This window comes from Anas platyrhynchos, chromosome 16, assembly GCF_047663525.1.
Source record: "Anas platyrhynchos isolate ZD024472 breed Pekin duck chromosome 16, IASCAAS_PekinDuck_T2T, whole genome shotgun sequence".
Taxonomy (NCBI): Eukaryota; Metazoa; Chordata; class Aves; order Anseriformes; family Anatidae; genus Anas; species Anas platyrhynchos.
Window position 1 is genome coordinate 11,333,549 of NC_092602.1, and position 19,405 is coordinate 11,352,953.

The following is a 19,405-nucleotide window of genomic DNA, read 5'->3' on the forward strand; positions in this document are numbered from 1 at the left end:
TAAATGAGGAGGTCTGTTGTTCTCCACAGAAACTGGAGTGTGTTGCTGTGTCTGGTGGTTGCCTGAGTGCCCGTGTTTTGTTTTTTTTTTTTTTTTTTGATTTTCCTTTTCCCCACCTCCTGTTCTCAGAGAGGATCAAGTAGGAAGGATGGTGACCTCATGGCACAGTTATGCAATCTGCTGGAGGCCAGGTATCAAAATATGCTGCAGCTGTGAAGCTGGGACCTTGCTGTGGCTGGCGGGCCTGGGCCTCCTGCCCCTAATGAGATTGCTGACCTTCTCCTGCCACTTCTGCAGCTGCTTTGATTCACAGAGATTTGTTGTGGCAATGGCCTGCCTAAAGGTTTGGCATGCTGCTGTAGGAAATGCTGCATCTACAAGCAGGCACCAGAAGTTGGCCACTCTGACCTAGGAGCAGGTGAGGATGTCCTGAGTCCCATCTTTCTCTTTCCATCCTGACAAAGACTAGTTGCCTCTTTCCAAGGCTATGCAAACATTAACATCCTTGCTTTTTTTTTTTTTTTCCCCTCCCCACAGATTGAGGAGAAGGTTGTCTGTTCTCCTGTGAAATAAAGCAGCACCTTCCAAGCAATCTTTTGCAGATTTTCAGGGCTCAGCTGCAGCAAAGTCACATATGGGAAGAATAAGAGAAAATAGCATGCCTACAGTCTGAGGTACATTTGGGCCTCCATGTCCTAAGTCTCATTCAGACTTTGCATTTTGCTCTAATTGCTACAGTGAATTCCTGCTTCCCTCCTCTACTCTTCTAGAAAAAACTTTATTTTCCTTGTCTCCTGCAGCTACAGGCCTTCGTAGTCCCCTCCCCTTCCTACCTGCATGTTGGTAATCTTCAAATGTCCTGTCAGCCATTAAGAACAGTAGAAAACTTGTTGATAGGCATGAAAACAGGGCCCTGTAAAACAGTCTGATATGTGCCAAGTAGTAATATAAGATGAGTTGGGTTCTTTCCTGGAAATGGGATTTGCAGAGTGGAAATGTCACATCCATAATCACAATCATGTGGTGGAACTGCTGTTACCCACTACTGAAATAACAGAGCATCTGTTAAAAAATGTAGTTTTGATTTTGCTTAAATCCAGCAGGTTGCACTCACTTCAAGAAATATTAGACCCTTGTTTAAAAACAGGAGTGCAACTGCTCTGTATTAAATGTATTAAAAGCAAATGTATGCTCAGCCTGGATTTGGGGTCCTACAATTGAGGCCTGTTCAATGCTCATTTACGTGAATTTCCTCAGGGCACAAGGCAAGAATACAGACTATGTGTGCTGGTGTATGGATTGGTGTCAGGATACAGCTACTGGGAGGGAGAGAAGATGACCCCTCAGCAGACAGAATACACTCCAAATTGAGAACTCTTTGAGGGATCATTCTAAAAAAAAAAAGTCACTGTTGAGGACTGGAAAAAGGAGACAGGGACAACTCTCTCATTATATTCAAGCAAGCTACCAGCAATTTTTTTATGCTCTGTCAATCCCATGTCCTGATCTACTGCTGCTAGGCATGCTATTTCCAAGCATCCAGAGATGCTTGAAGAGTTGCCATAATACAGGACGAGAGATTTTCCTTTTGCTGCTGTCTCATGCTTTGAACAGCAAAGGCAATTTGGCAGAGGGGAAAATGGTGATTCCAAGGCAGTTCCAGGAACTCCTGTACTGCCAGGTGGAAAAATAAGTTGAGGTGCTGCTGTTGTATCTAGTTCATTCTAATGAAAGAAAATAAGCCTTTAATGATGAGCTGAAAATACAAAATTAAGTAGAGTGCTAATTTTATAAAACCTCCAATTAACTTTGTCCTCCACTTGGAAACAGATTTATAGATTTATAACATCTTTGATCTCTAGATCAGTCAGCTAGTGAAGTAAATGTGGTCACTTATAAAACTTCAGTCTGTTAGTTTAAGATCTTACTCTTGGGATAGTCTTTCCTTAGATCCTGTATTTGATGAGCATCCAAAAAGCTCAGACTTCTGTAACTTGGAAATACTGTGAGAGGAGAACTTGGTCCTTCCTCTGGGAACCACAAGAATTGTATTTCTGGTAGCTTTGCAGCTAGTTCCTTCCAACCACGTCAGCAAATAAATACTTGTCCATATTTTGTTCCCCCGCCCTTAAGCTAGGAGTGGGGAATGATCTCTTTCCCTTTTTTTTTCTTTCTTTTTTTTTTTTTCCTTCTCCTTTTTAAAGCCCTAAGTTCAATCATTTTCTTTCTGCTCTGGATGAAAGTTCAGGCCACTTCCTATTTCATTCCGGGTGGTTGGCTCTGTTCAAGTATCCAAGTGATCTTTAACTCAGAATGAACCTCTTGTGCTTGGAGGGGCAAGTAACTGAGATACCATACCTAGCTCTGCATGTTAAGAGCAATTGCAAAGATTGGTTGAGCCAGTGTTTTAAAGAGGTCCCTGGGGCAGAATAAAATGTGAAAGAACTGATGAGGTAGTCTAAAAACATTGCCAACTCTTTGAAAGAAACACACATGTACACACATGTGTGCACACTGTATGTTTTTAATTTTGAAGGGGTGATGGATCCTAAATAAAGCTTCCTGGATTTTCACCCCACCAATACTATGGTGAGTTCAGATGGCTAAATTTAGTTATCTAGACTGAACAGTCTTGTATTCTAAGACCGTGTCCATTTCTGTCCAAAATCTAATTGCGTATCTCTATGTTTGGTGTACAGTCAGCTGTAGGCTGACAACATAAGGCTACTAAGCAGCCTTAGCGGGGGGAGCTAGAGGACTCTGTTTTATAAAAGCAAAAAATCTACCTGGAGAAAGGTTCTCTTTTTACTCTCCCCCCAAAAACAAACAAACGAGCAAACAAAAACCAACCAACCAAACAAAAAAAACACAATCAGTTATGTATCATCTACTTAGTGGGTATACTTTACAGAAAAGGACAAAACATAAAAGAATCTTGTGGTCACAAGCACAGGATCATAACCATGCATTTTGACTTCAGAGTGATCTTCTTTAAGGGCCTAAGGTCTGCATAAACAAGTTCTATCCTCATCTTCACTCATTACTCTAATATTAATTTTTTCTAGTACAGCCTTCAAGCAAAGACCTAAAAGCCCTTTAACTTGGATAAGGAGATAATACACGTCTGTTCTTGAAGACACTAATAAATGCGGCAGCTCTTAAAAGTTCAGTCAGCTTGAAATGTAGTTGATTATTCCTTCTCTGGCATTTCTAAAAAGAAGTGAAAGTGACATTTTTAAGTATGCCTAAAACTGGAAATACATGTGAGAAATACACAGAAGCTGAGATGTGCATAATGCATGAATGAGGGAGAAGTGGGTTATGATCTTCTCCCCACACACCTGAAACTGGGTATCTCTATCAAGTGTGCATCCTTGCCCTTGAGGATGTCTTAGAAATTTAGTGGTTCCACTGTATTTCTCCAGTTTGGTCTGCTGAGGCTTTCACTCTGACTCTGTGTACGCACCAAGATAACTTGATATTTCTTGGGTATGTTGTAAAAGAAAAACTACACTAGACAGGTCTCAAGCCAGAGAATCTGAGACTGTGCTCACAAATAACAAACATCAAGACAGGACGTCCTCTTTCCCCTTCTTTGAGATAAACACTTCAAAAATAAACAGTCTTTGGGACTATGCAGGCAGGACAGCATCCTCCAGGATGCTGTGAACAGCAGCTCCTCATAACCAGCATTAACATGAATGAAGAAAATGTATCACTACTGCACTCAGGGCTTCAATGAAAGCTATGAACACAAATCGGCTGAGGGTTTCCCTAACCAGGACCTTGCATCACTTTGTCTCCTCTTCAGCAGGGCATATGTCTTTACAAGCTGAACTGCACGGCCGTGTCACCTTCTCCTACCAGCTACATGTAACAGCAGCCTCCCCACATTCTCTCTGGGCTCCCACCACCACCTCATGCCTGAAGCATTCCTCTCTTGGAGGCAGGCCAGAGAAGCTTGAAAAACTGAGCCCTGCCTGCTTCTAGTGGTTTGTGCAGAGGCTGGTACCCATCACTGAAGAGCTCTTGTGGGCAAGCTGCCATATTCGTGGCTTCTTGCAAGACCCTCCTGCCTGGTAATCACCTATCCACACTTTAAGATTTCCTCTGGTAAGCCACTGTATTTCATGTATCAGTACATTAACCACTGCCAATCACACTCCTTTGTATGCTTGAAAACTGCAACCCTTGCTGCCTTCCAAAAAAACTTATTCCTCTGAAGAGGTCCCTTCTGAACCCACGTGAGTTTGATGTGCCTCTCATCAACACACTCAGGAGCTTATCTTCTGAACAGATTAAAAAAAAAAAAAAAAGGAAAAATAAATCCCCACCCTTTTCATAATTGGTCTAATTGGGGTAGGCATATATCAACTGTTGCTTTTTAAAAAAACAACCTATCATTTGCAAAGATTAAAAATGTGCCAAATTTTTTGCATGCCTCTGTCAAAAGCTTGTGAATTTATAACTTGCTGAGGAAGGGAACATCTGCGTCTAATTGATGAAATTCAGCCTTCATAATGGATGATGTAAATGGACTAAACAGTTTTGTCAGTAATTCAGTCGTGGATTATAAACTCATCAGAAATCCTCCCTCCTCTCTTCCTCCCCCCCCCCAGATCTGTCTTGCATTTGCTGTCCCTTGTGTATTATTTTTTTCCTGTTCTCCAAACAAATCTTGAAGGTTTTCAGTCTTCCAAGCCATAATAAATGAAATATTGCCCTATTGCCATGACCTTTCAACCATATTTCTGGAATGCATGTGTTGCACAAATCCACCGTCCTTAGGTCTGTGGACACAGGGTACCGGTTGGGAGTAAGCTAAATATTGCTGCTGACTGGCAGCCACGTGTCTTGCAGGCGAACAAAAAACATCTGAGCCTGAACCTGAGGCTCCATGGACATACACAGAGTCTCCAAATGATGACAGATTCAAGTGAAAATGAAGGCAGGAATATGAACGTCTCTTGAGAGTGGGGGCGAGGGATTTATAAGAAAGCACTTACCCATTCAACACTTCAGTGATTAATCACACAAGATCCACTGAGCTGATGGCTGCTACTTTTGGGTGTTAACAAAATCTTCTGGTAGTAGAGGTGGGGCTGTGAATGCTTCCAACTGCCTTCTCAGTATCTGAAAAAAGACAACTAGGTCAGTTCACATATTTCTCAAAATAAAATCTCAACCCTCAATCACTGCTAATTTAGGAAGTTTGAGCCTATGTGTAATCCTCCTACAGCCAGGAGTACCTTTCAATAGCAGCAGTTCTGATGCACATTCTGGCTCCAAAACTGGGTACTTCTTTTAAATGAAAAGTTAGGCATTATTTGTTAGTTCTTGGTATACAAATATTTAAGAGTGAGCTCAAGAGACGGAGAACAAAGGCATGTCTGCACAGATACTCCAGGAGAGAAGGAAATCACAGAGAAGCCCTGGGCCTGTTCAGCCTGGAGAAGAGGAGGCTGAGGGGAGACCTCATCGCAGTCTACAACTTCCTCGTAAGGGGGTGTCGAGAGGCAGGAGACCTTTTCTCCATTAACACCAGCGACAGGACCCACGGGAACGGGGTTAAGCTGAGGCAGGGGAAATTTAGGCTTGACATCAGGAGGAAGTTCTTCACAGAGAGGGTGGTTGCACACTGGAACAGGCTCCCCAGGGAAGTGGTCACTGCACCGAGCCTGACTGAATTTAAGAAGAGATTGGACTGTGCGCTTAGTCACATGGTCTGAACTTTTGGGTAGACCTGTGCGGTGTCAAGAGTTGGACTTGATGATCCTTAAGGGTCCCTTCCAACTCAGGATATTCTATGATTCTATGATTCTTCCTAGCATAGGAGTAACCCTCTCCCTAACAGAAGAAAGGGTATAATCACTGGAAATCAGCTAGTTTTCAGTAAAATCCCCAAAACAACAGTAAATGTATCTGTAATTCCAAAGTAAATTAGGAAATGAAACTAAATGTTAGGATTCGTATCCTCCTAAATTGACAAAGTTGTTCTGTTTTTGGCTGGATTTTTTACCATGAATTAACTAATTTAGATCAGAAAAACAACAAATTACCTCCTAGAGGAAAGATCTCTAAATTTCTCTTTACCTATTTTGGCATTACATGCTGTGGGACACCTAAAGCATTCACAGAAAATAATATGATCTGGGTGCATGAATATGGTTTCTTCTCCACTTGAGACTTCAAGCCATAGTCCAGGTGCCTTAAATTAGAAGCCCGTAGTTTATTCCACTATAATTAGTATAACCTTTGATTTAAGTGACACTTTTAAAAGTCAAAGATTGGATTTCAATCTGTAGTACGGAAAACAATTTCTACCCACTTTGCTGTTTTGGTCCTTTTTTATTGCCACCCTGACACCTACCCTGGAATTACACTGAATATGAAAAGCACCTGCTGGAAAACAAAGTTTATGCCTTGCAGAACAGGTCTGGCTTTTTGTTTTCACTTAAGGGCTTTTACCATTCGGCATTGCAATTTTTTTTCTTTCCATTTCAATATGGGACAAAGGGAAGGAGCAAGAGAAAAAAATTGAGTATTTTGATCTTTGTGGCTTTATATGGACTTCATAAGCTTTGTTTGTTCTACTGCCAAACTTCCTTTGTGTTTAAATAGATAACAGACCAAGACGACAAATCATTTCCAATAATAATAATAAAAAAGAAAAACAAACCCCCAAAGCCTTCCCTTTCTTTTCCAATTAATGCTAGTAAACACATGCTCCTAGATGGGGCTTGTGACCTAAGTACCTCTGCCTTATTATTTCTCCTTTTCAAAAACAATCGCCCAAGGCAGAGAAAGGGCTCTCCGCTCTCCAAATTTATGAAAGAATTTTGAAAAAAGGCTCTGAGAGCATCTTTAGGAGAAGGTCAATGTAAATATGATATGGGGAAAACAGCCTCATACACCTTTAGAGAACAAGGAAAATGGTAGGTAGCACAACTATTTGTGGATTTCTTCCTATTTGGACCGTGAAGACTATTTATGGAGAAAGAAGAAATAACAAATTTCACATGGGACTATCACTGTTACGCAAAATGCATGTTGATTGCTAGTTTACTAGTGAGAGCTGATATCTGCCATCACTATTTTGAGAGGCTTTGCATTTAAAGGACAATTTACCCAATCAAAACCACCTAGATTTTACTGCTTATTGAAGTAAATAAGACAATGTCTTTGAAACAGAAGATGAGTTGGTTGCATGAATCATGCTTAATCGTCACTGCAAGGGCCTTTTTACATTTGAAAAAATTGTTTTGTAATGAAAATAACACAGAGTTCAAGATACTGTGATGACACAGTTTTTCTTTAGCTTCTTAAGATTTTTAACACACAACAAGCCATTTAGGATGACACTTTTGTGTGGTGAAAAAATTGTATGTCATCAAGTAATGTATTCAGTAATCAATAACCTGGGAACACCTCTTAGTCAAAAGCAGAAATTGATGCTATTATGATCAGTAACAGAAAAAGAGGAATAGAAATTAATTACTCATCTAGATTACATTTCTGCAGAGGTTGATCATTCAATATATACTTGCATGGTCTTTAAGAATGGCTGTCCATATTAGAGATTAATGTTCTAAATGTGAAAGTAGAAGGTAGACTTTTACAAGCTTAATGAATTTCCACTTCTTGAGGCTATCTTATACCAGTTGCTAAAGGGGAAGGATAGGACCTTCAGCAGGTCTAGCAGGCTGCATCCTGTATATTGTCTCTGGCAAGATGTAAGCTTATTTGTTTAATTTCCCAGGTATATTATTCCTGTGGTGCGGTGGTGGAATCAATGGAAAGAGGCCTGATTTTGTCTCCAGGTTTTCCAAACAACTACTACCCAGGGACGCACTGTGTTTGGCAATTTTTCATTCCCATGAGAACCCATCTCATCTTGGAAATTTTTGACTTTGACATTTTTGAAAGCTCTAGCGAAACTCCGCCCCCCTGGGATGGTTTTTCAGCCCCTGCTGTAACGGAAAGTAAGGACACATCCCCTCCTCAGGAAAACCCGGACTTCACTCTCCATACCACTGAATCCTCTCTCCAGACCTGGATGTCGAAGGTGGCTCAGAATCTGAGCAGCACAGGAGATCAGTCAAAAGAACTTTCTGGTCACCTGGAACAATTTCCAGGAGCTGCCTCAAAGAAAGATGAAGCCAAACAAGCATCTGAAGAAAACCAGTCTAAACAGATGAAGAAACCCAAAGCGATCACCAAGACCCAAACAGAAGAACTGCCATTCTCTGTGGCGAGTGGTGCCACGATGCAGAGACAAAATACCAGTGACCGAGAAACAGAGGAAGATTTGAAAGGCAAAACTTTGCTTGCCCGCCTAGCTGCTAGTGAGAGAGATGAAGTTTTGGGAGAGAGCTGGACTCTCCCCACAACGGTACTGCCAGTGGAAATCTCTTCCAGCCCACAGTCAGCAGTGGATGTCTGTCCCCATGATGTATTGTATGTCTCTGATCTCATCACATTTTCCTCTCGCTTCTGTGGACCAAATTCACCTTTAAACAAAACCATGGTCTTTGGTTCATCTCTGGAAATGGTTGAGGTTATCATGGAGCTAATTACCACCACTGACCGGGGCCGAGGCTTTGCAATGCTCTTTGAATACAAGAACATCACTGAACCCAACACTGTAGACGCTGTGAGGCAAGAAAGAAATGAAAACATGATGATGATGGCAGTTTTAACAGGGACTGTCTTCTTTGCACTGGCTTTGCTCTCTGCCCTCTGCATAGCTTGCAGGTAAGATGATGCATGTCTGAGCCTTTGAAGCATGTGACATTATCTGTGCATGACGAGAAAGATCAGAAAACAAATATACATTTCCTTTGCTCTTCTAATGCTTACTGTCCTTTAAGTACAGTAGTGTGTAGCTATAGAGGAAATCAAAGTCAGATTCTATTCCTGCCACATGCTCCACAGTTTTGTTTCCTAGATCTACAGCTCCACTGCCTCCAATCTATTTTATTTTCCTGCAGAAACACCTGGAGAGTGAGGACTTCCTTGGTCATTATTTGCTTTTGAAACTTGTTTCTCAGTTTTGGAACACTGGCTGCACTGGGGACAAATGCAGAACAGAGAGATCACCTTTTCCTGAGTATCCCAAGCAGGCTGAGCACTGCACATTAACACCTTGCAGAAAATAGCAGCTAAAATACTACCACTTGGAATTAACATGTGGTTACCTACATTAACTAGCATTTTCCAATTGGAAGCAAATTTTATTCAAGCGACTCAGACTTTGAAATTCTAATGCACCTCAGGAGGTAAGCAGTCACCTACACATCCCGGTCACTGCTAGGGGAAGAGCCACACAATGTGCTGTGGTATCTGTGCCTGTCCACAGAGGTCATCTGGAATGACTTGGCCAAGTGAGCTGAAGCTTGGGCAGCTGGTTTCCAGGTCCTGATGCTAACCAGTTAAACAGCTAAAACCAGCCAGTGATGAAAACATTCCTCTGCAGTCAGTTGTTTTTATTTGTTTTCTCCTGATATATCTATCAGGAGAAAGCTTCTCCACCCCCCAGCACGTTTGCATTTTTCTTACTAACTCTAGTGAAAACATTTCTGTAAAAACATTGCTTTTTTTTTTTTTTTTTCTTTTTGTTCCTCCTTCCAACAAATTCAAAGCAAAGCACAAGCTCCCCAGGTTTTTGTCAAAACAAACAGTATTTTTCAAATATTTTGACTGCAATGGAAGCATCAGGCAAACTGAAACAAATACTGCCCCTTGTAGGGCTCTGCTGGAGTGCCTGAGCATTAGTAATAGCATTTGTTTCACAGTGACAGCATTCAACTGGTCTGTCCCCTCTTCCTGTATCCTCTACCTAAAGTGTTTTGGATCCTCCAACACAAAAGTTCTCAGGATGGCCCAGCAACTCCTAGTAGCTGAGGTTGGTTTGATAAAGGTAATTTGTTTTCCTTGTCCTTTTGGAGGCTGCATTTCTAGCTGTGCTGAATAAATACAAAATATAGGCCACCACTGTACTGAGAATGAGAAAATGTGGGCAAGGTGGTGGAGCTTAAATATAATCTCCCTTGCTGTATATAGAAATTCTTGCTTTCAGGGTCTGGGTTTTTCATAGTTGCAAGAGTTAAACTTGCATGTGTTACATCTAACTAACCTTTTTCCTTTTTAAAGAGCTTGCAGAATACTAATTTAGACCACAATTTTTTTTTTTTGCTAGCTCTAAAGGAAAACGTCTGGTGGAAAATGTCTTCCAGATACTAAATACTTCATTTTTATACCCTTGCCAAACTTCAAAAGCAGCAGAAACATGCTGCCTTTGCTATGGCAGCAGTCTTGCTAATACACATGTCGAGTAGGCTGTTCTTGCTCCATTTTCCCTATTTAATTTCACTGCAGCTATCCATGAAGCTGAGTATTATTCAAACCAAAGTACACCAGCAATGTGAGATTCCACTGGCAGTAGTGTACAATTTGGCTTTTTGCTTCTCAGATATTTACAAAACATGGTAATATTCTATAGTTGACCAACAGAGAAAACTTAATACAACCCCCCCTCCCAAAAAAAAAAAAAAAAGTTATATGTTCTGGTCACTGAGAACATCTTGCCAAGAAAAAAAAAAGGAAAATATATCTGTCAGATATTGGCTGTATATAGAGAGAACTATCCCTAGTCCTTTAGTCTTCTGAAAGGCTCTTTGCTATGCCAGCTGCCTATGTTCCCTGCACGCTATTTCAGGGAGGCCTTGATTACAATATACTTTTATTTCTTGCTAGACTTAAACCCTGTGAGATCTGTGGTGTGGAAACAATGCCATGACCTGTGCCGAGCACGTCACTTAGGCTGCACTGGAAAATTCTTTTTCCCTCTTTCCTGCCCTAACTGCTTTAAGGATATTTGTCTCTGGCCCCAGCACCACTGGCACTGGTTGGAGCTCGCCTACACTTTCCAGCTGTGTAGGTTTTTTTTTTTGTGTTTTTTTTTTTTTTTTTTTTTTTTAAACAAAGCTTAGAATAAGACTGCAGAGACCATTAAGCACATCTAACCTGCTTTTAGTTTGAGACCACCAAGCTCTATTTTATGCTTCTTGCCCTAAGTAGGGGCTTGAAATCAGGTGTCAGAAGTGTTTTAGCCATAGCTTGTCCTCATTGCCAAAAATGTCAAGACTGCAAGGGGTGGGGTGAGGGAAGAAGTGAAGATGCTTTAATAACACAGCACATTCAGAAATGCGACCAGCTCTCTGAGGCATGACAATGCTGGCCCTGGCTGGAATATGCCATTGCAAAGGAGATGCCAAGAGTGACCCTCAAGCTCTTGGCCCTGTAAACTTGCCTTTCACTTCTCTTCGTGCTCTGCTTGCTCCTCTGGTACCACATTGGCATTTAGCTGCGATTCTGCCATTTCTATCTGCTGCTCTTGCTCAGCTAAAAGTAGCAGGGGGTTAGCTTTGCCAGGGTTAGAAATGGCCCAGGCCAGGCTTGGCACCTACTGCCAGTCCAATGCACCAAGTCGTCAGCAGAGTCTGCTCAGGCTCATTGCATTCAGCCAGGGCAAAGCTCTCTGGGGAAACTCCAAGTCTCTGCCACACTGCAGCTTTTGTTTGCTGTTTGGGGAGGAAATGAAAGCTTCAGTTGTTAGTTGGCCAATAATTCTAATTACTTTTGGCCATGAGGCCTGACTCAAGCAATGGGGTATTTTTTATTTTCTTTCCCAAGCCCCCAAAACAAGAGACACATCCACCTTATTTAATTTTAATCCTGTCCAGTGCAGCCAGACTTTTGCTCAATGGTTGCAATCCATGGATTGTAACTGCATATTACATCTGCATAGCCTGCCAGTGACCTGTTTCCAATTACAACCCGTCTACACGTACAGCTATTTCATCAAGTTGTTATGTGCTGCCATTTCACTCCATGCAAGCTGCCCTGCCTGCAGCCTGATCTTCACCTGGGGGTGGAACTTCTTCCTCCTATGACACTCTCCTAGAGGATCCTAGTCACTTCTGGGCTAAAACCAGGGCTTTTCTCTGCCATTCTCATGCTAAGCAGAACCCAGAAACCCCTACCTGCCTGTTTGTAGCTGTGTCCCCTGCTCCTGTCTCTCTACAAGAGGCTAGTTTAGTTAGAAATGTAACTAGACATAGAAGGAACTGCCTACTAGGGAACACAGGGCAATTTTCACAAAGCTTTCAACAGACTTAAATTTTTGCCTTACTTGGGAAGGTTTAAGCAACTTTTTAAAAAATGCACCTTCTTTTAAGTGATGGAAAATGGCACATTGGGTATTTTATATGTGTGAGCTATGCACTGATCACAGATCTACTTGGTGGCCAGGCACTGCAGCATGCCATGGGAGGTGCAGTGCATCTGGAGAGAGAAGTAAAGAAAGACCAAGGGCCCAAGTCCTGCGAATTAGAGCATCTCTCCAAGCACTTTAGCTGTAGCTCTGAATAAAAAGAAAAAAATCTCAAGTTTCCACCAGAACTTTTTGTTGGCCAAATCTGGAAATCCTTAGCCTTGGTGTGCATTAGTTCTTGACAGTAAATCAAACTGTTCGGTGGAAATAAGACACTCAATACCCAAAGCATGATAAGGGAAGAAATTAAACAGGGGATATTTCAACCAGTTACACTTTACTATCCTAATTTAAATCTCAGGAGGAACAGGACTCTTCCCTCTCCTATTCTCCCTTCTTCTACTGTCCTTGCACAGAAAACTGATATTTTCTGGAAAACTGGCAACACCTTACTGTCCCTCTGGTTCATTCTGCCAAACTGCAGTGTGGCTTTCAAGGTAGCTATGGTGCCTGCTAAATATTGTAAAACACATTTATAAAAAATGGAAAAGAACCAGATCTGTGTAAGGTATTGACATTTCTTAGTGCAAAACTTGCACTGTTTATCCTAGTTTATCAACTATCAGCTGCTGAGACTTTTATAATGGATATTTCATCTTTTTAGCTTTGTCCCAGAGAATATGAATATCTTATAAGTGGGACATCTGTATATAGGACTCAGAGAAACACATTTCCAGTCATGTTTCCAAGGATTTGAGTATCTTGTCTGTCACATTAAGAGGTCAAATAAACTCGGAAGTGAGACCATCCAGTTTACCAACAAGTCTGGTAGACAAGGCCTGGTGTTCAGTGTGGAAGAAATGTGTGCTAATTTATTTATTTTTCTTAAAAGAGAACATTCCCTTTTTGGTCTTCAATCCTTAGGTGGGAATATTTCAATAAATGTTTGTAACACATCAGTTATTTGAAACAAGAATATTTATGATTCTGAGATTTGAGTAAATGGGCTTTGGCAGGAAAGAGTAGGGATATGGTAAGAGAAGAAAATATAAATGTAATATGGAAAAAGCAGGAAATTGCACAGTTCTTACGCTATCTATCTGGATGCCTTGTCCACTATGCTAATTCATTATTTTGGGTCATGTTTTACTCAATCCTGCCTGCTTAAGTGGTTCTGCTGGCTAATAAGAACTTCTGGTGTGTGTGTGCATGTGTATGTGTGGGGGGAATATTTACATATGCATGTTCTACTCAAGAGCATTTCCTGCTTGGCTTGATCTTAATCCTCCAATTAGGAAACACCACTTCTTAGAAATCTCTTGCTGCTCCCTCTCCCCAACCACTGAGTTGAAGCAGCCCTGCATACCGTGGCAAAGCCCATGTGGCAGCTGATGTGATCTTGCTTCCTGGAGTAACAACTATCCATCTGGAGTCCTTCTGAATTAAAGTCAGAAGTGCAAACTTGCTCTCCTCTTTCTGTAGTTTCCTCCATATTCATTAGGAATAGTACTGGGGGGACACCATACTTTTTTTTTTTTCCCTCCCCCTCCATTGTTTCACTTTCAATAAGCCTTTTTTTTTTTTTAAGAGTTCCAATGATATGGTGAAGGAATGAAACCTTATGCCTGAGATGGAGCACACGCTGACTCCTGGCCAGACTCATCAGGTGTCGTCTGAGCCCCCAGGTCTTAGAGAGAAGCAATAATGAAATGATGCCTGAAAACTTGCAATCTTGACTTCAGCACATCATTTAAAAGACACCACCACAAACCTTGCATGGAAGCCAGCAAGAGGAAATATGCCACCCAACAGCATAGCTAGTAGGGAAAAATAGTAACATAGGTCACATCATATATTAACACTGCTGTGTGTTTCTGCACTGTCCCATGAAGAACTGCCGTACACCAAAATAAAATATACTTGCTTCAGTCATGATCATGTTCAGCCTTTCTTCATGACATGTTTACATTTTGGATGAGTAAGATGTAAATAACACTAGATGTTTCAGAATGTCAGATTTAGTAAAACTTAAAAAAAAAAAAAAAAAAATTGTTAAGAACATGATTTTGTTTCCCCTCATCCCAACAGGCATATTTAGCTGGTAACCATCTGCCATAGCAGTTTCCATTAATAAAATGGTCATACAGATGAACATTTGATGTTCTCTGCTTGCTAAATATAATCCAGCATGCAATACCGACTACACAGATGAAATACTCTGTATAACAGGATAAGAACAATGTCATTGCTCAGACCAAAGGAAGGATTTCGGTTCTGCGATTTAGTTTCTGACATGAAAGAACAGCCTGTGGGGGGAAGGCTAGTAGGACTTTAAAGAGATCTGAACTCTGTTCGTCTCTCTGTTTTGTGGTGATCATGGGAAGAAGACAGATCCTTCTCTTCTTCAGCTGACTTTCCACTACACGAGCATATCAGTTTTTACCCTGGCCTACAGGCCTTGAGCCTTGGTGAGTGTTTTGGATGCTCCTGCAGGCCGGACAGCTCGTAACCTGCTAGGCCACCCTTGCAGGACAAGCACCGCTGACAGCTTCCCTTCTCTGGGTTTAACTCACTTGTGGGCTTCTTGTTGTTGTTGCTGTCTCTCCTTTTCAGGCAGAGAACGTGCCCCAAAAGGAGCTCATCCAACGCATGCAGTGACCAGGAGGTTAGTGCTAATGGCTTCAGCAATTTCTGTTTCTCTCTTTCATATTGGCTGTTGCACTGTTTATCTGACGATGTTTACTGGGGCATGTTCTGAGTTGTAGAATGGGATCCAGAACTCCGCCGTTGATATCAATGAGCTCCAGCTTGTGGTGCCAAGTCGGGAGAATGAAAACAACAACCACTCTGTCAGCCGGGAGCAGGCGGGTAAGCGCGGCACACCGGCAGGGGTGGGTCAGGGCACCCTGTAGGCCTTGGCCTGCTAATCAGACCATTCCTTCCTTGCCATCCTCCTCCCCGTCTCGCCCAGGCACAGCTGGAGAGCCACTTCACAGCAGAAAGGCTTTGTTGTGGGAATATCCCTTGCTGCTCTCCCCCCCTCACTGGTAGGGCAATTCTCCTGGCAAGGAGCACACACAGGCACAGCTCCAGGACACTGCCAGCAGAAGCTGTCATAGCACAGAGCATTGCAGGGACACTGTGTTAGCAACACTAATCTGTCTGCTTCAGGCTGCTACAACCAGAGCTTATAATCATCCACGAATTGTGGAAGACTCATCTGCCCTGCATCTAACTTTGTCTGGATAAGGATGAGTTTTACAGTGCTTTCGTTGGCTTTGAACAACTTGGACTCCTGGAGCTAAATTTTTCTGCAGGGCATTATGGATGAGACTGCTTTAAACGATATTTACCTCACAGTGTGTTTCCAGAACAAGAACAGGGAGTCCTCCAGCCAAGCTGCAGATATTGTCACTTGTTGAAATCTTGAGTCACAACACATTAATCCTGTCAGCAAACCTTTTGGTCAAAGGCCAACAAGGAGCCACTTCACGGTGCACTGCCACACACCATCAGTTTTCCACTAAACCATCAACTTTTATACACAGCTCTCATATGGATACCTTCCTAAAAAGCTAATTCTGTTCTGCCAAAAGTCGTTAAGAAGGTTATGGCCAGAAGCCAGAGCTCTCCGGGCCTGGACCTAAAGTACAGACCTTGGGGATGCAAACACGCACATACACCTATGGCAATGGCTGGAACGTACAGCTGCCTGAGGGAGCAGCATCACCACGGCTCAAGCAAAAAGGATTTGTAAGCACTTGTAACAAAATCAAAGCTCACTATTAATAGGAATGAGTAACAACAAATAAAGAATGAGTTAAGAAACTCTTCAAGTTTCTGATCTGCAGAAAAAGCTTATGCGTTTAGTATGAGGGATTTCAGTTTGGGTCTGGCTTTATTAGACAGCAGACCCAAGGGTGTTTCTTTCTTCCCCTCACCCACCACCTTTTGTTTTGTTTTTAAAGGCTTGCAGTTTCAGGAGAGCAAACTCTTGGCTTGTATTTTATTCTGACTGGTGCAACAGGCAGATGTTGGTCTAGCTTCTCTGGGGAGAGGGAAAGGTGAGGGAAGAGGGATTATAATGGATGAGTTGGGAACAGATGTTTTGGACTCTCCCAAGCAGTCTTTATGGATTTTCTTTTCCTCAGTCACTTCCTGTGAAGGCAGCATAGAACGGTCTCCTCAGGATACTGACCCAGATGTGCCCTCTTCCACCTCCGCAGTGACTACTGAGACAGGAAGCGATGAAGTGTTTATTATTTCTGCTGGACCTGGAGCCAGTGGGCTGAGCTTTACCACCTACAGAATACAGGTAGGAATGCTCTTGGGCATCTCTAGAAGCCCAGCAAGCCACAGGATGTCCTTCTTGAAAAGCATTTGTCGTGTTCCTTCACTTAACAGTTCCTGCCTAGCTTGCAGGAATGGTAGTGATCTAACCAGGCAGTACTCCTGACCATCAGACTGAGCTGCTTTGAACTTATGTGGGCTGTGATCCCTCAAAAGCCAGAATCTTCCCAGCTTAGATAGGATCAAATTCAGAAGTCTACATTGGATCTAATAGGTGACAATGCAATGGTTTGCCAGCGGGCTGTAGGACCAGTCCATACAATACTGTCACAGTTTATGGAACAAAAGCAGCCAGTATCCCCACACTTGATTAGTATGTCATCCAGGGGGTCAGGCTGGTCAGAATTTTCCCACATCAGTGCAAATCATACAGTAAAGCTTCCCCTCCAGCCAACCATGCTGATTAACACACACACACAAAAAAAGGAAAAAAAAAAAAAAATCCAGTGCCTTCCCTTGCCCAAGTACATTACCTTCTGAGGAGAAGGGCACATGAACTGTATTGGCACTCGAGACACCCTTGAACCCCGGCACTCCTTGCTCCTTCTTTCCAGTGGAGAGAGCTTCACCTGGTGGCAGCCACTTACAAATACAGCTTCTAGACAGAGAGGAAACCCATTTCCCTTCCTCTTTCCCCTGCTTTAGTCAGGATGAAGAGCACACTTACAGCAAAACATTTCTTTTATACCATGCCTTCTACGAGCGAGCCAGAAGAGGATGTATGTCTATATACACACATGGAATATAGTGTTACAGCAACTCTAACTGAACATAATGCACAGAATTAAATTGATTTACCACAATATTATCTCAGGATGTTGCTCCTTCTCAGTGATATCCGTTTTTTACAGCGCTCTCAACCAAAGCTCCAGAGGATCAAAACCCAAACAAACAAAAAAAAAACAAAAAACAAGGAGAGTGAATGCCACCTTTAAAAAAGCACTGGCTTTTTCAGCACAGCTGAAAACTATCCTCTCTAATTGGGGTGGAAATTGAGCCCAGCAGATGATTTGCACACCTGCACTTAAGTGTTATCTTAAGTCTACTTAGGTTACTAAATGTTAGACATAAAGATGATTTATGTTCATAGTTACATTTCTAGGTGTGTATTCTAAGGTGTATGATGAATCTGGCCATCCAGCTTCTGATTTTTGTCTTTGAGCCCTGCAGAGGGTAGGTACACAGTGTTTGAGGGCTGTGTAACTCCATGAGTTACCTGCTGGGGCCTAGCTGCTCTCTTGGCAGGGCTGCATGTGAAAAGACCAGTGAAATGCTGAGCCTGTACAGCACAGTAAATAATGTCTTCAGATTCATCTCACCCAGAATGCTCATCTAGACAAAGCAAACGGCAAAGACTTTTAATTTAAACAAAAAAAAAGTCCAAATCTTTTTACTGAGGAATGGTGGCCTCTTGATTTTATGCCTTTCAGTAAGAGTGATCCTCAGCTTTGCTAGGCAGGCACCAGTCATAAATGGGCTTTTGCTTTTTAGCTTTTAAAATCCATTTGATGAAATCAGTCTCCTGTCAGAAGGTAACACCTGAGACAACAACCACACCTCTCTGTTTTGGGGACTACTGTGAGGAAATGGAGGGCAGGGCTGATGATGCAAGAGGAACCAGTGTCTTTCAGGTGGCTTCTGAGGAACACGGTGTCTCCAGGAGGGTCATGGATTTCTAAGTCCTTTTTGGTTTAAGTCATCACTCAGCCTTAGGCTGATTTACACCTATGACCTGTTACTTCTATTCAGACAAGTTCCAGATGAACAGGTTTGAGTAAAGACTAACAGTCTTTACATGGATGTTTAAGAATCACATTTTTTTTTCCTAAAAGATTTTCAGAAATCTAGAAAATACATTATTCATCTCGACAGTTGCTCCCAGTACATCTGTCTCAAAACCATCAAAATAATAAACCCTTAGACAGCCTGAAAAGGCTTCTGAGTAGAAGACAGCTGGATTATAAATGTATAAATAAAGTTTCTTACTTTAATCAAATCTGAGACTAAGAGCTCAATATTGAAACAAATTTATCCAGAGCCTGAATACACCCTCTGCCAGCTTCCTACAGAGAAGCTCATTCCTTGTCTCTGCCCATCCTTTTCCAATATGACATTGTAACTGAATAGTTTCTTTGATTTGTAGAAACTTAGGAGATTCTGTTTATCAGAAACAACAAATGACAAGCTTTTGGTCTCTCAGGACTTTTAAATCCAGGACATGGTGGGATTTATTTCAGAGCCTCTTTAAGGACTTCATAAACTCTGGGAATGTGAATGTCGCATTCTTCTCATGACAGTCATATTAACACAGCTGAAAATTAAAAATACATATAGAGTTGTGGAACAGGAGGCTTCTATGAGCAACAGGTCAATTCAACAGAGCAATTCTGCTCATATGCAGAGTTGGTGAGAATGATTTCATGTGCTCAGCTCCTGATGATGCCAATTTTACACCTGTCTAGACATCTTTCTTATTCTCCTGCTAAAACCTGTTTTCCACCTGAAAAAACATTTCTTATGTGAAATTGGCTCTACTCTGGGCCTTATGTCTCTTGTTCCACTCACCACAGACATTGAGAACAGATTACTGCCTTTCTCTTTGTTTTAATTCTTTGTATTCTCTTAATTCTTCCCTAACTCAGACTGAAGAGCACCACTTAATTTAGTCTTTCCTCCTGAATCATGCATTTTTTAGACATTCTGAGTCTCTTGTTGCTTTCTTCTGGATTTCTTCCAGTGGGCCTCATCCCCCCCTTGGAGTTCTGTTTGACAAAACACATC

At 41.9% G+C, this 19,405-nt stretch overlaps 1 protein-coding gene and 1 long non-coding RNA gene across 6 annotated transcripts in view; one reads left to right on the forward strand and one right to left on the reverse strand.

The window, feature by feature from the left end:
* The window catches only part of LOC101801322 (uncharacterized), a 33,630-nt gene that overhangs the window by 9,920 nt on the left and 4,305 nt on the right, over positions 1-19,405 (forward strand). For 3 of the 5 annotated variants that reach the window (XM_072024225.1, XM_038187260.2, XM_038187264.2), the window contains exons 2-5: positions 7,760-8,754; positions 14,888-14,939; positions 15,040-15,142; positions 16,426-16,589. In XM_072024225.1, coding sequence (XP_071880326.1) covers positions 7,760-8,754; positions 14,888-14,939; positions 15,040-15,142; positions 16,426-16,589 — 1,314 coding nt within the window. Of the gene's footprint in view, positions 1-541; positions 675-3,811; positions 4,114-7,759; positions 8,755-14,887; positions 14,940-15,039; positions 15,143-16,425; positions 16,590-19,405 lie in introns of those variants that run through there. The other 2 variants (XM_038187261.2, XM_038187262.2) reach the window with 2 other exon arrangements.
* Positions 667-17,530, reverse strand: LOC106016648 (uncharacterized). Its single transcript, XR_001189484.5, has 3 exons — positions 17,423-17,530; positions 5,007-5,133; positions 667-3,210 (listed from the first exon to the last, which is right to left on the reverse strand). It is a non-coding gene; the product is annotated as an uncharacterized lncRNA (long non-coding RNA).